Source organism: Microtus ochrogaster, chromosome 15 (genome assembly GCF_000317375.1).
Source record: "Microtus ochrogaster isolate Prairie Vole_2 chromosome 15, MicOch1.0, whole genome shotgun sequence".
Lineage (NCBI taxonomy): Eukaryota > Metazoa > Chordata > Mammalia > Rodentia > Cricetidae > Microtus > Microtus ochrogaster.
This window is the reverse complement of record NC_022017.1, coordinates 16261733-16272416: the sequence shown is the minus strand read 5'-3', so window position 1 is coordinate 16272416 and position 10684 is coordinate 16261733. Positions and strand designations below refer to the sequence as shown.

The window sequence follows — 10684 nt, the reverse complement described above, 5'->3', positions numbered from 1 at the left end:
GTGACTCTCAACAGCTGAAATAGGTGCTGTCTCCAACACTTTTACTAGACTTGGGGACCCTATTTGTTATACTGGGTTACCTTTCTCAGCCTTAATACCATGGAGGTACTTAGTCTTATTGCAACTTGATATGCAATGTTTTATTGATACTCATAGAAGACCTGCCTTTCCTGATTTTGAGGGGCTGGAGGAATTGAAGGGTAAGAGAAGCAGTTTCCAAAGCTATGAGAAGGCATCAAAATACCAAATATTGTAATTGTGGTAGAATAGGACATCTGACAAGGGATGGTAGAAAAGGCACTCCCAGGAATAATGTCACATCTTGGAATGATGAAAATAGAAGGTCTCAATCTTCTGGATTATGTAGGAGATGTGGCAAAGGCCAACATAGGACCAATGAGTGAGTGAATGTAGATCAGAAAAAGATAAACAAGGCAACCCGATATCATCATGAAACTCCATGGGGACCCTCTTACAGGCCCCCAGGTCAAACATAATACATTCATTTCCAGTTACTGTGGAGGATACATCTTAATAGAAAAATTAAAATATTTCCTGCCTGCTGTGAAAAAACATACTGTTCTGGATGATGGATTAAGCATGGAGGATAAATCAAAAATTAAAACAGAAAATAGTAAATGTATATTTTGGCATATTTCTATAAATGATCAAAGACCAAAGCTAAAGTGCACAAAAAATAACACTGTAATAAGGGTTTACTGGACATGGATATAGATGTGACTATCATTATTCCAGGATCTTGGCATCCAAATCAGACTCTTCAAAAAGCAGATGTTCAATTCCTAGGAATTGGAACCCGATCTCAAGTGAAACAAAGCACGAGATTGGTTGAGTGCATAGGGTCAGAAGGACTGCAAGGAAGGCTGAGGTCATATTTGGCTAGTATCACATTGGATGTGTGGGGTTGTGACCTGCGGTGGCAATGGAATACCTAGATTAACATTCCTGCAATCTCAGAATTTCTGGGAAAGATACGATAAGGTACTATATTTTAGAAAAGTTCACCAGCCATTCAGGCTATATAAGAACACAAAACGAGTAGCAAACCTTCAGAGGCACCAAAGGCCCTACTTTAAAATAGTTAACTGAGAAACCAATATGGGTTACACAATAGCCTTTAACAGAAGAAAAACTGCAGGCTTTAGAACAGCTGATACAGGAGCAACTAGGTGATTGCCATATTGAAGAATCAACCAGTCCTTGGAATGCTCCTGTATTTGTTGTTAAAAAGAAATCTGGAAAGTGGAGAATGGTGACAGATCTAAGAGCTGTCAACAAAGTAATTCAACCACGTGCCCTCTACAATCTAAAATTCCTCTGCCTTCCCCATGACCTAAAGGATGGCCTCTTCTAGTTATTGATTTAAAAGATTGTTTTTTACTATACCTTCAAAAGAAAAGGACAGAGAAAAATTTGCCTTCACAGTGCCTATTTACAGCAATTCTCAGTCTACGAGGACATTCAATGGACTGCCCTCCCAAAGGAAATTCTCAGCAGCCCCACCCTGTGCCAATTCTTTCTAATTCATACATTGGAAATAATACATAAACACTTTCCTAAATATATAACTTACCATTACATTGATGATATTTTGCTATCTGATTCAAACATAGATAATTTAGAAAGAAGGTCTGAAGAAGTAAAGAAAGTTTTGCCTAAATGGGGATTACAAATTGCTCCTGAAGAAATACAAGGAAGAGATTTTGTCAATTACCTAGGTTACAAAATAGGTTAACAGAAAAATTAGAACAAAAAAGGCACAAATTAGGAGAGACCAATTGAGGCCTCTTAATGACTTTGAAAGATTGCTAGGAGACATGTCCAATCTATGACTGGCTGTTGGGATAACACCTGATCTAATAATTCATTTAAACAAAACCTTAGATGGTAACAGAGACTTAAATAGTCCCAGGGAATTAACAGCTGTAGCTGAGAAAGAATTAATCCCAGCACTTGGGAGGCAGAGGCAGGAGGAGAATCTCTGTGAGTGCTAGGCCAGCGTGCTCTACAAAGCAAGTTCCAAGACAGCCACGGCTGTTACACAGAGCTGCTGTGTCTCGGAAAAGCCAAACAAACAAACAAACAAACAAACCAAAAGAACCCCTCCACACACACAAAAATGAAAAACAAAACCCACCCAAACCCTGTCCCCTCCAAGGCCCCCAGAGAAAGGGAAGTCAGCATGTAGGTAGCCTCTATTTGGAGGCAGCAGTGCAGCATCAATCTTGTCTCACTCAGCCTTATCTTAGCTGTCTTTTCTGGGCTGTGCTGGGATCCCTGTGCCTTAGCTGCTTCCCCTCCAGCTTCCACCAGGTGGTGCTGGTGTTCACCCTCTGCCTCCCAAAGCCATTGCAGGGATGCTTCCCATTGCATTAGTTACATTCCCAGGTTAGTTATCCTGTGGGTTTTCTTGTGATGTCCTTGAACCTTAGAATCAACTAGCCTGGGCTCATAGGAGCTCACAGAGTCTGAACCGACAACTCAGGAACCTAAATGGGACTGACCTAGGCCTTCTGCATATATGGGATAGGTGTGTAGCTTGGTTTTCCGGTGGGTCTCCTAGCAGTATGAACAAACACTCTCTTTAAATTCTTTTGCTGACTTTTGGGACCCTATTCCCCATACTGGGTCACCTTGCCCAGCCTTAAAACTAGAGGAGGTGCTTAGTCTTAATGCAATTTGATACACCATGTTTCGTTGATATCCATGGGAGCCCTGCCATTTTCTGAATAGAAACCTAGGAAGAATGGGTTGGGGGGGTGACGGGGGGATTGTTCTGATATGAGGTGTGAGGAGGGACCACGGATCCCATGGCAGGGGACAAACATTCCATCAAGAAGAACTTATATGGGAAGGAAGTTTATTGTGGGAAAGGAGGAGAGAGAGAGAGAGAGAGAGAGAGAGAGAGAGAGAGAGAGAGAGAGAGAGCGAGCTGCCTCCTCAGAGAAATTCTGAAAGAGGGAGGGAGTGGTTGTAGCATGTCTCTTATAGGGACCTTTGCACCTGTATACTACCATGCATGCAGGGGTGACCACTCTGCTTCTGACAGGTCCCCAAGGGATGGACAGCCAAGTTTGCATTTGCCTGGATGATAACAGAGGAGACGGACTGGGAGGGGAGAAGGGGGAAACTGTGGTCAAGTTGTAAAATAAATAGCTTTTAAAATTGCATTCCCACTGAACACAATTGCCTCTGGACTAAATGCTTTTCAGCATCCTCAGCCCTGTAGTGACAGTCGCCCTGGTTGACCAGGTCACTGGGCAACCGAGCCGTTCTTTAACACAAAGTCAGGCTATCCAGGTGGGATGGTCTCTGCTTGTGTACATGAAGGTCGAGATCCTTATTTCTCTCTCTCCGCTGACTCTGCAGCTGGGTTTTAACCCCAAACTCCACCCCGACTGCGTTCAGTTGTGTATAAATGTTCCATATCATCCAGTCCCCTGATCAGTGGTCTCCATGACGGCAGCCCCACAGCTTGTGTGGACATTTTCATGGCTCTGCATCTCACCGTGATGTCCTCTGACTGTCAAGATAAAGTCATGCAGACGAAAGAGGGAAGCGCTGAGAACAAGAAAGGCTACAGAAAATATAACATTAAAAAGGAAAGTGTGCTCCCAAGCGTCTACTGTCTGAACATGGATCTTGGCTTGAGTCTTGACTGGTTCCTGAACTGTAGTACGAAAGCCTTTACCTCTCAACACCTGGAAAAAAATCACAGGCCACCTCCCCACTATCAACCATTATCAATTATAAGGTAATGGTTTGATTTTTAAAAAATGAGCTCTTTAGTTTTTAGGAAATGATTCTAAAATTCGAACCATACAATTAAGTAAATGAGTTCCCAGCAGTTGTGTGACGATTCAGTGTCACCTACTGTCCTTCTCTGAGAGGCTGGACAGAGATGGACATCAACCCCCAGGGCATGTTTGGAGTGATGCCCATTGTAATAAAAGGTCAGTTGGCCCTGTGATTCATTCAGCTTTGGGTAAATTTTCCTTCTGCCTGGAGCTATGCCAGCTGGAGGCAGGAGCTTCTGCCCTGACAGTGGATTTGACCCCAAATACTTTAGGAGCCAAAAGGGGAACGAGGGAGTCTGCCATGGAAGATGTTGAGGGCTTCTGAGAAGAAACAATGCATGGTGGTTCCAGGTGCAGAACAGGGCTAGAGGCAGAAGAAGCCATGAAAGCAGATATCCGGGTGCCAGACTGCTGAACGCAACCACACTGCTGTCTGCATCCAAGACCCCAGGATGGGGGCCATGCCGAGGTAGAGGAGGAAGAAATGTTCTGTTGAGAGAGTGTGTGGACAGAGCAGGGCCATTTAGGGGGTGATCTATGGAGGGCCCACAATCTGTCATGGCAGATCTTTGCTGCTCAAGCTCACAGAGGAGTCCCATTCAAGATGTTATGGACTGAGAAAGGCTTGGGATGTCAAGCTAAGGTTGTTCCTTTGTGTGGGTCAGGAAGTAGGGTGGAACTGTGGGTGGTACCCTATAGGTGGTATTCTACTGTGTGGGTTTGACCTTGCTCAGAAAGTTGGGGCTTTCAGTTTCGATTGCTTTGTGTTAACCAGCAGAAAGATGAAGCTGCCCCTTACTGGGAAACTGTTGCGCAGCCGGTGAGCAGATGCACAGGGAAGATTCCAGTTCAACCAGGGGAAGATTTTTCTGGTAAGTTGGGGACCTCTTAATCTCCCTTACCTGCTCCTCCTCCCAGAAGCTCTTGCAGAGAGAAAAAAATGATCGAGGTCAGACATCAGCCCAGAATCCAGTGTAGACTTGCAGTCATGGCGAGCTCTGGTTGTCTCTGTCATAAGCACAAGAAAGGGTGGAAACCCTCAGATGAGATCACCAAGGTTCCCAGAGCCTTGATGAAGTTCCAGTCTGCCTGAGACCTGGCCAACAGGCTCCCAGGGCAGGTGGCTGTTGTGGGCCTCACTTCTTTGGAAATGGAGGAAATGAAGGGTGTAGAGACAGACGGGCAGACAACCCCGACCTCACTGGTTCATGTGTCCTGTGCACCCTGAGGTTGGCCCTGGGTAGCTACTGCTGTCAAGACCAGATTGCACAAATGTTGACTGACTTGGGGGCTTCAAGGTGCCCCGGAGTTGTGCCACACACTGTGTCTCTGAGCATATGTTCGTACCAAGGCCCTGTGGGAATCTGAGTCTTGTTGAGGATTCAGTGAAGCAGGCTGAGCAGGTGGGAAACAGGCCCGCCTCCCCTGGGCCTCCCCAGCCTCTGTACAGCCTGTGAGGGGTGGAGAAGGAAGACAGACTGTCCTGTGTGTTTGGGTGGGCATGGCACAGTGTGGGGTATGGAGGGACAAGTTGTACAACCCCATATTCAGCACTTTGAGCTCTGTCAGCACAAGGTCAAAGTCCAGATCACAGGTGCGGGTAGAGGAGATTATCTCTTTGTCTGTAAAATCAAAAAGTCCTAGAAACATCATTATTATTTTTTAATCCACACTTTCTTCTTGAATGGGGCTGTGTCATCAGAAGTTAGTGGCTAAATATCCAATGAACGTCTCCAGATTCCAGACAGTGGCAGTCTGGTCACATGGAATGAGGCTGTTCTGTTTGGTTTGGGCACCGTATAAGACTGGGTGACATTTTCTGTGAGGGACAGACTCACAGTCCTATAGCCCTGGAAGCTGCTTGGAGGGCCAGTGATTTAACAGAATATAGCCAGGCTGCCAACGATATATAGAGACAGAGTACATGGAGTCAGAGAAAGGCCATGTAGTCCCACCGGAGACGGAAGGAGGGGACGGAACTTTATCCAGTAAGCCACAGCCACGTGGCAATACACAGATTAGCAGAGATGGGTTAGTTTAGGATAAAAGAGTTAGCCAGAAAGACGCTTAAGCTATTGGCCAAACAGTGTTGGAATTAATATAATTTCTGTGTGATTGTTTCGGTTCTGGACATCCAGGAACAAGCAAGTGGCCTCCCTGAACAAGAGTACAGACATTTCAACCAAGGGTAAGTCACCCCAAATGCCAGTCTTTCTTCCTATCAGCCTCTGGGTCCTGTAGCCTATAAAACAGGACACATGAGATAGGGACGCCAGGTCTCTTGCCATATGGTGCCTTTAGCAAGAACCCATATCATCAACCCCCTTGTGCCTAGCTGCTCACAACTAGATCACTCAAGCCTGGAAACTCATGGCTAGAAAAAACGTAAATGGAGACTGTGCTTTCGTCTCCTGGGAGCCCAGACACAAATAATAACACAGAACCTATATTAATTACAGCACTGTTTGGCCAACAGCTCAGGCATATTCCTAGCTAGCTCTTACATCTTAAATTAAACCATTTCTATTATTTTATAATAGAGGCTTGTGATTTGTTACCTCACATCTTGCTTCTTGGACAGTGTCTGCCTGACTCTGCCTTTCGTCTCCCTGCATTCAGCTTAGTTTTCCCGCCTAGCTATATTCTGCCCTGCCATAGGCTAACGCAGCTTCTTTTTTAACCAATGGCAATAAAACATATTAAAGCATACAGAGGGGAATCCCACATCAGAGAACCATGAGACAGCAGCCTCCATTGAAGCTGTCCCCATTCAATCCTACAGTTTGTTTTTCTCTTCCTTTTAGCCCAGACCCACAGAGAGCTGTGCATAAAAACTGAGAGAGACCCCACACCTGTCTTCAGGGACCCTGCAGCCCTCATGGCCTCCAAAGGTATGGATTCCTCTTCTCTATTGTTTCCTGAGTGTGGTCTAGAACCTTGGACCTCCATACGGAGAGCTTGTTGAGTGGAAGATAAAAAGAAAGCCTCCAAAATGTGCCAAGAGGAGACCCCTCTACCTGGGTATAAGGAGTTCTCTTTCTTGGCCCTGTCTTGAGAAACATGCTCAGATTCCCCTCCTCCCTCCCTTGCCTCTCAAGAGGGGTTAGGAGAGCCTAGAGAAGTGGAGGAGAGCAGGTCATATGGCTTAGTGACAACTTCCAAAGTCTGAGGAGACTCCAAGCTCCCCACCACACAGGAAAACACTTGTGTGTGATATTGTTCACACCAGCTTTCCCAAGCTTGGCAGCTCCTGCGAATGAGTCCTTCGTCTCCTATGAAAACTCACTGCAGCTAGGATATGAACAAGGGTTCCCGTTGCTGTCATTAAACACTGGGACCAAAGTAAGCACAGATGAAGGGGTTTATTTCACTTCCACTTTCCACACCATAGTTAATCAGCAAAGGCCATCAATGTCAGGAACTCAAGGAGATAAGGAACCTAAGACAGAAGCTGGTCAGAGGCCACGGCATTCACTGGCTTGCTCTTTTTAGCTGTGGGTCTGTAGAACAGCCAAGTGGCAGAGTCAACACAAGGCTGTCTCGAAATCTCCTCTGCCAATAAAATTTATCCATAAAAGCTGTCACGGTCAGGCGTGTCCCAGCAATAACTCCTGCCTTAGTGCCATCTGCTGTTTTAGGTCCCTTTCCATTGCTGTGCTGAGATACCATGACTAACACAACTTAGAGAAGACAGTATTTAATGGGTGCTTGCCGTTTCAGAGGATGAGCCCTTGACCATCACGTCAGCAAGCAGGAATGTGCTGGAGACAAAGCTGAGAGCTTTTATCTCATCAACAAGCATGAGGGGAGCTGAGAGTGGAGTGGGCTTTTGAAACCCAGTGATATATCTCCTCCAACAAGGCCACCATTCCCAAAAACATCTACCAATGGGGGACCAAGCATCCCAATTAATGAGCCTATGGGGGTCATTCTCGTTCAAACCACCACAGCTAGCCTCACTTTTCCTACATTCAATTAGCTCTGACATTGTTAGTTGTTTTCGTTGAAATGCTACCTTTATCCAACAAGCTACTGTCACAAACCTCTGAGGGTTGTAAGTCCCATTCAGAGGCTCTGATGCCAGTGTTGACATGCAAGAGCCTTAAGGAAGATGGAAGTCACTCTTGCAAGGTTGTCACTTTCTGAGACTGAAAGTGACACCTTCCAACTGCTCAGAGCAGAAGGCATTTCATTTCATTGCAAACCACCATGACAGAGAGTTATATGAGTCGGCACAGCTGCCATCCCATCATCCCTCAGTCTGAGGGCTTGAACCTAAGACTTCTGTCTCTCTCAGTTCTGAAAGCCAAAGTCCACAATGAAGGAATGGCAGGTAGGTGTGGTGGGAGCACTCCTCCAGGTGTGTAGCAGCAACCTAACTGGGAGTCTGCACACCTCCTCTCCTGCGTGCATGGAGACAGAGAGGCGGGAAGGGACCAAGTGGAGGTACGGACACATAGTCACAGAGATTGACGATGATAGGTCAGAAGATAGGTCAGCAGTTCTCAACCTATGGGTCTCGGCCACTTTGGACGTTGAAAGACCCTTTCACAGAGGCCATCTAAGACCATCAGAAAACACAGATGTTTACATTATGATTCACAACAGCAAATTTACAGTTAGGAAGTAGCAATGAAAATAATCACCACAACTTGAGGAATCTTATAAAATGGTCACAACATTAGGAAGGTTGAGGACCACCAAGATAGATAGATAGATAGATGGATAGATAGATAGATAGATAGATAGATAGATAGATAGATAGATAGATAGACAGACAGACAGACAGTCAGACAGATAGGTGACATTATACACATAGTAGTATCTATTCTTTTTGTTATCAGTACCACACTCTAATGGATTAGGGACATAAATTTATGACATCATCTAATCCTCATTGCTTCTCTTTCTTAAAGGCCCACCTCTAAAACTGTTTGCATCCAGAAGGTTTTTTATACGTGAATTGAAGGCACAACACATTCCCTAGCATTGCTGACTCCATTCATGCCCCAATGGCAGATGCTGAATACTCTGGCTATCAAGTGCCATACGCTCTTTGCCAGTTAGGCTCTTCCATGCTGACCTCTAACCTCATTCTTTTTCTTCCCAAGTATCGAGGAAACTCTTCATCCAGGAAGTCACTGAATGTCTGCAGGACTCAGCAAGAAGAGACCTGCAGTTCCCGTTGGCCAAAGAAGACACTTGGAAGGTGTTGGTGGCAGAGGCTGACTTGTCCAGGTCATCTCCACAGGACCCCCAGAATGTCTCCCATTTTACTCTGATCCCACACCCCAGTGCTCACCTACAGAGCTCCCACTGAGCAAATATTTGGTAGTGACAGCACAGACCTTGAGTGAAGCCATCTTTAGCATGTGCCTGTCACTAATGTGTGTCTTAACATGACTTCACACACTGCTCCTATGGACTAAGAACTATGGAGAGTCTGTGGTCACCAAATGCTCCTTGCAGAATGCAGATTCTTGCACATAGTAAAACTCTTTCCCATTTTGGTTCTACAACGTAATTCTGTGATTTGAATGAGATAGATCTTGGGGAACCCATCTTACAGCAAACAAACCATCTTTCTGATGCTCTGACCTCTTCTGTTCCAGAGACGAGGAAGCTGCACTGCGTAAGGCTCTGAGGCAGCTCCTAGAGCTCCCGGTCGTGGAGGACAAAGAACGGCTTCAAAAAGAACTGCAAGACAAGAAAAGGTTTGTGGAAGAATTTCCTCAGTTGGAAAAGAAGATAGAGGAAAAGATCAGGAAGCTCCGAGCTCTGGCTGACCACCTTGACCAGGTGCATAAGGGCTGCACCATCTCCAACGTGGTGACCAACACCACGAGCGTTGTCTCTGGAGTCCTGGGCATCCTGGGTCTAGCTCTGGCACCTGTGACAGCAGGGGGCAGTCTGCTGCTCTCAGCCACTGGGTTGGGGCTGGGGGCAGTGGCTACTGTGACTGGTGTTGCCACTGTAGCTGTGGAAGAAATAAACAAGTGGTCAGATGAAGCCAAAGCCAAGCGCCTGTTGTCAGACACCATGGATACTAAGAAGAAGGTTCCTATCCTGAAAAAGATTGTTCACACACTTTCTAGAGGCTTCTGTAATGTCTTCAAACAATTGGAAACCTTGAGACAAAACATCCGTGCCATTAGGGTAGCCAGAGCCAACCCTCACTTAGTGGCAGATGCCAAGCTCCTCATGACTGCTGGAAGAATCTCTGCCCAACAAGCTAGTCAGGTGAAGAATGTCTTTAAAGGCACTGCTCTGGCAATGACCAAAAAGGCCCGAATCAGAGGGGCAGCCATTGCAGGTGTTTTCCTCACAGTCGATGTGTATTACCTTGTAAGAGAATCTATGCATTTATATGACGGAGCAAAGTCAGAGTCAGCCAAAGAACTACGGGCGCTGGCTCAGGAGCTAGAGGACAAGGTGAGAGAGATTGCCAAGATCCACAAGACCCTCCAGGTTTCTTAGTGACAGCTTCCCCTGAGCAACCCAGAGGTCAGCTGAGATGACTTAGACCCTTTAGAGGCACTGAGGCATTTTGCTGGAGGAAGAATGAGGTAGTTAGTCTTAACCATCATCTCGACACAATCTAGAATCCTGTGGGAAGGCAATCTCGATGATTGTCTAGCTCAAGTTGTCATGCTTGGGAGAGATTTTTCTTTATAACTCTAAATTCCTTCAGTATGTGCAGCACTGTTCTCTAGGTATGGTTCTGAACTGTATAAGGAAAAGCAGACTGTGCACAGGTAAGCATGCATGCAGGAACTCACTTCTCATTGCGCTGGACTGTGGATGCATTGTGACTAGTTGCTTTGACGTTCTGCCTTGACTGCCTCAGTGATGGACTATGCCTAGAA

General features: G+C 45.9%; 1 protein-coding gene across 1 annotated transcript; it reads left to right on the top strand.

Annotated features, from left to right (window-relative positions):
- The first annotated feature begins 3533 nt into the window (after positions 1-3533).
- On the top strand, positions 3534-10295 carry LOC102002574 (apolipoprotein L2-like). The gene is made up of 5 exons (XM_013348744.2): positions 3534-3775; positions 5957-6006; positions 7048-7160; positions 8926-9056; positions 9431-10295. The coding sequence occupies exons 1-5, from the start codon at positions 3534-3536 to the stop codon at positions 10293-10295; spliced, it is 1401 nt and encodes a 466-aa protein (XP_013204198.2).
- Positions 10296-10684: the final 389 nt, after the last annotated feature.

What these genes read in the sequence shown, in the direction of transcription:
- LOC102002574 (XM_013348744.2), top strand. Translation starts at nt 3,534, where the DNA reads ATGTCCTCTGACTGTCAAGATAAAGTCATGCAGACGAAAGAGGGAAGC. An exon ending in CAACCATTATCAATTATAAG is followed by an intron (nt 3,776 to 5,956) that starts GTAATGGTTTGA and finishes CTGGACATCCAG; the next exon opens with GAACAAGCAAGTGGCCTCCC. An exon ending in GCAGAGGCTGACTTGTCCAG is followed by an intron (nt 9,057 to 9,430) that starts GTCATCTCCACA and finishes CTTCTGTTCCAG; the next exon opens with AGACGAGGAAGCTGCACTGC.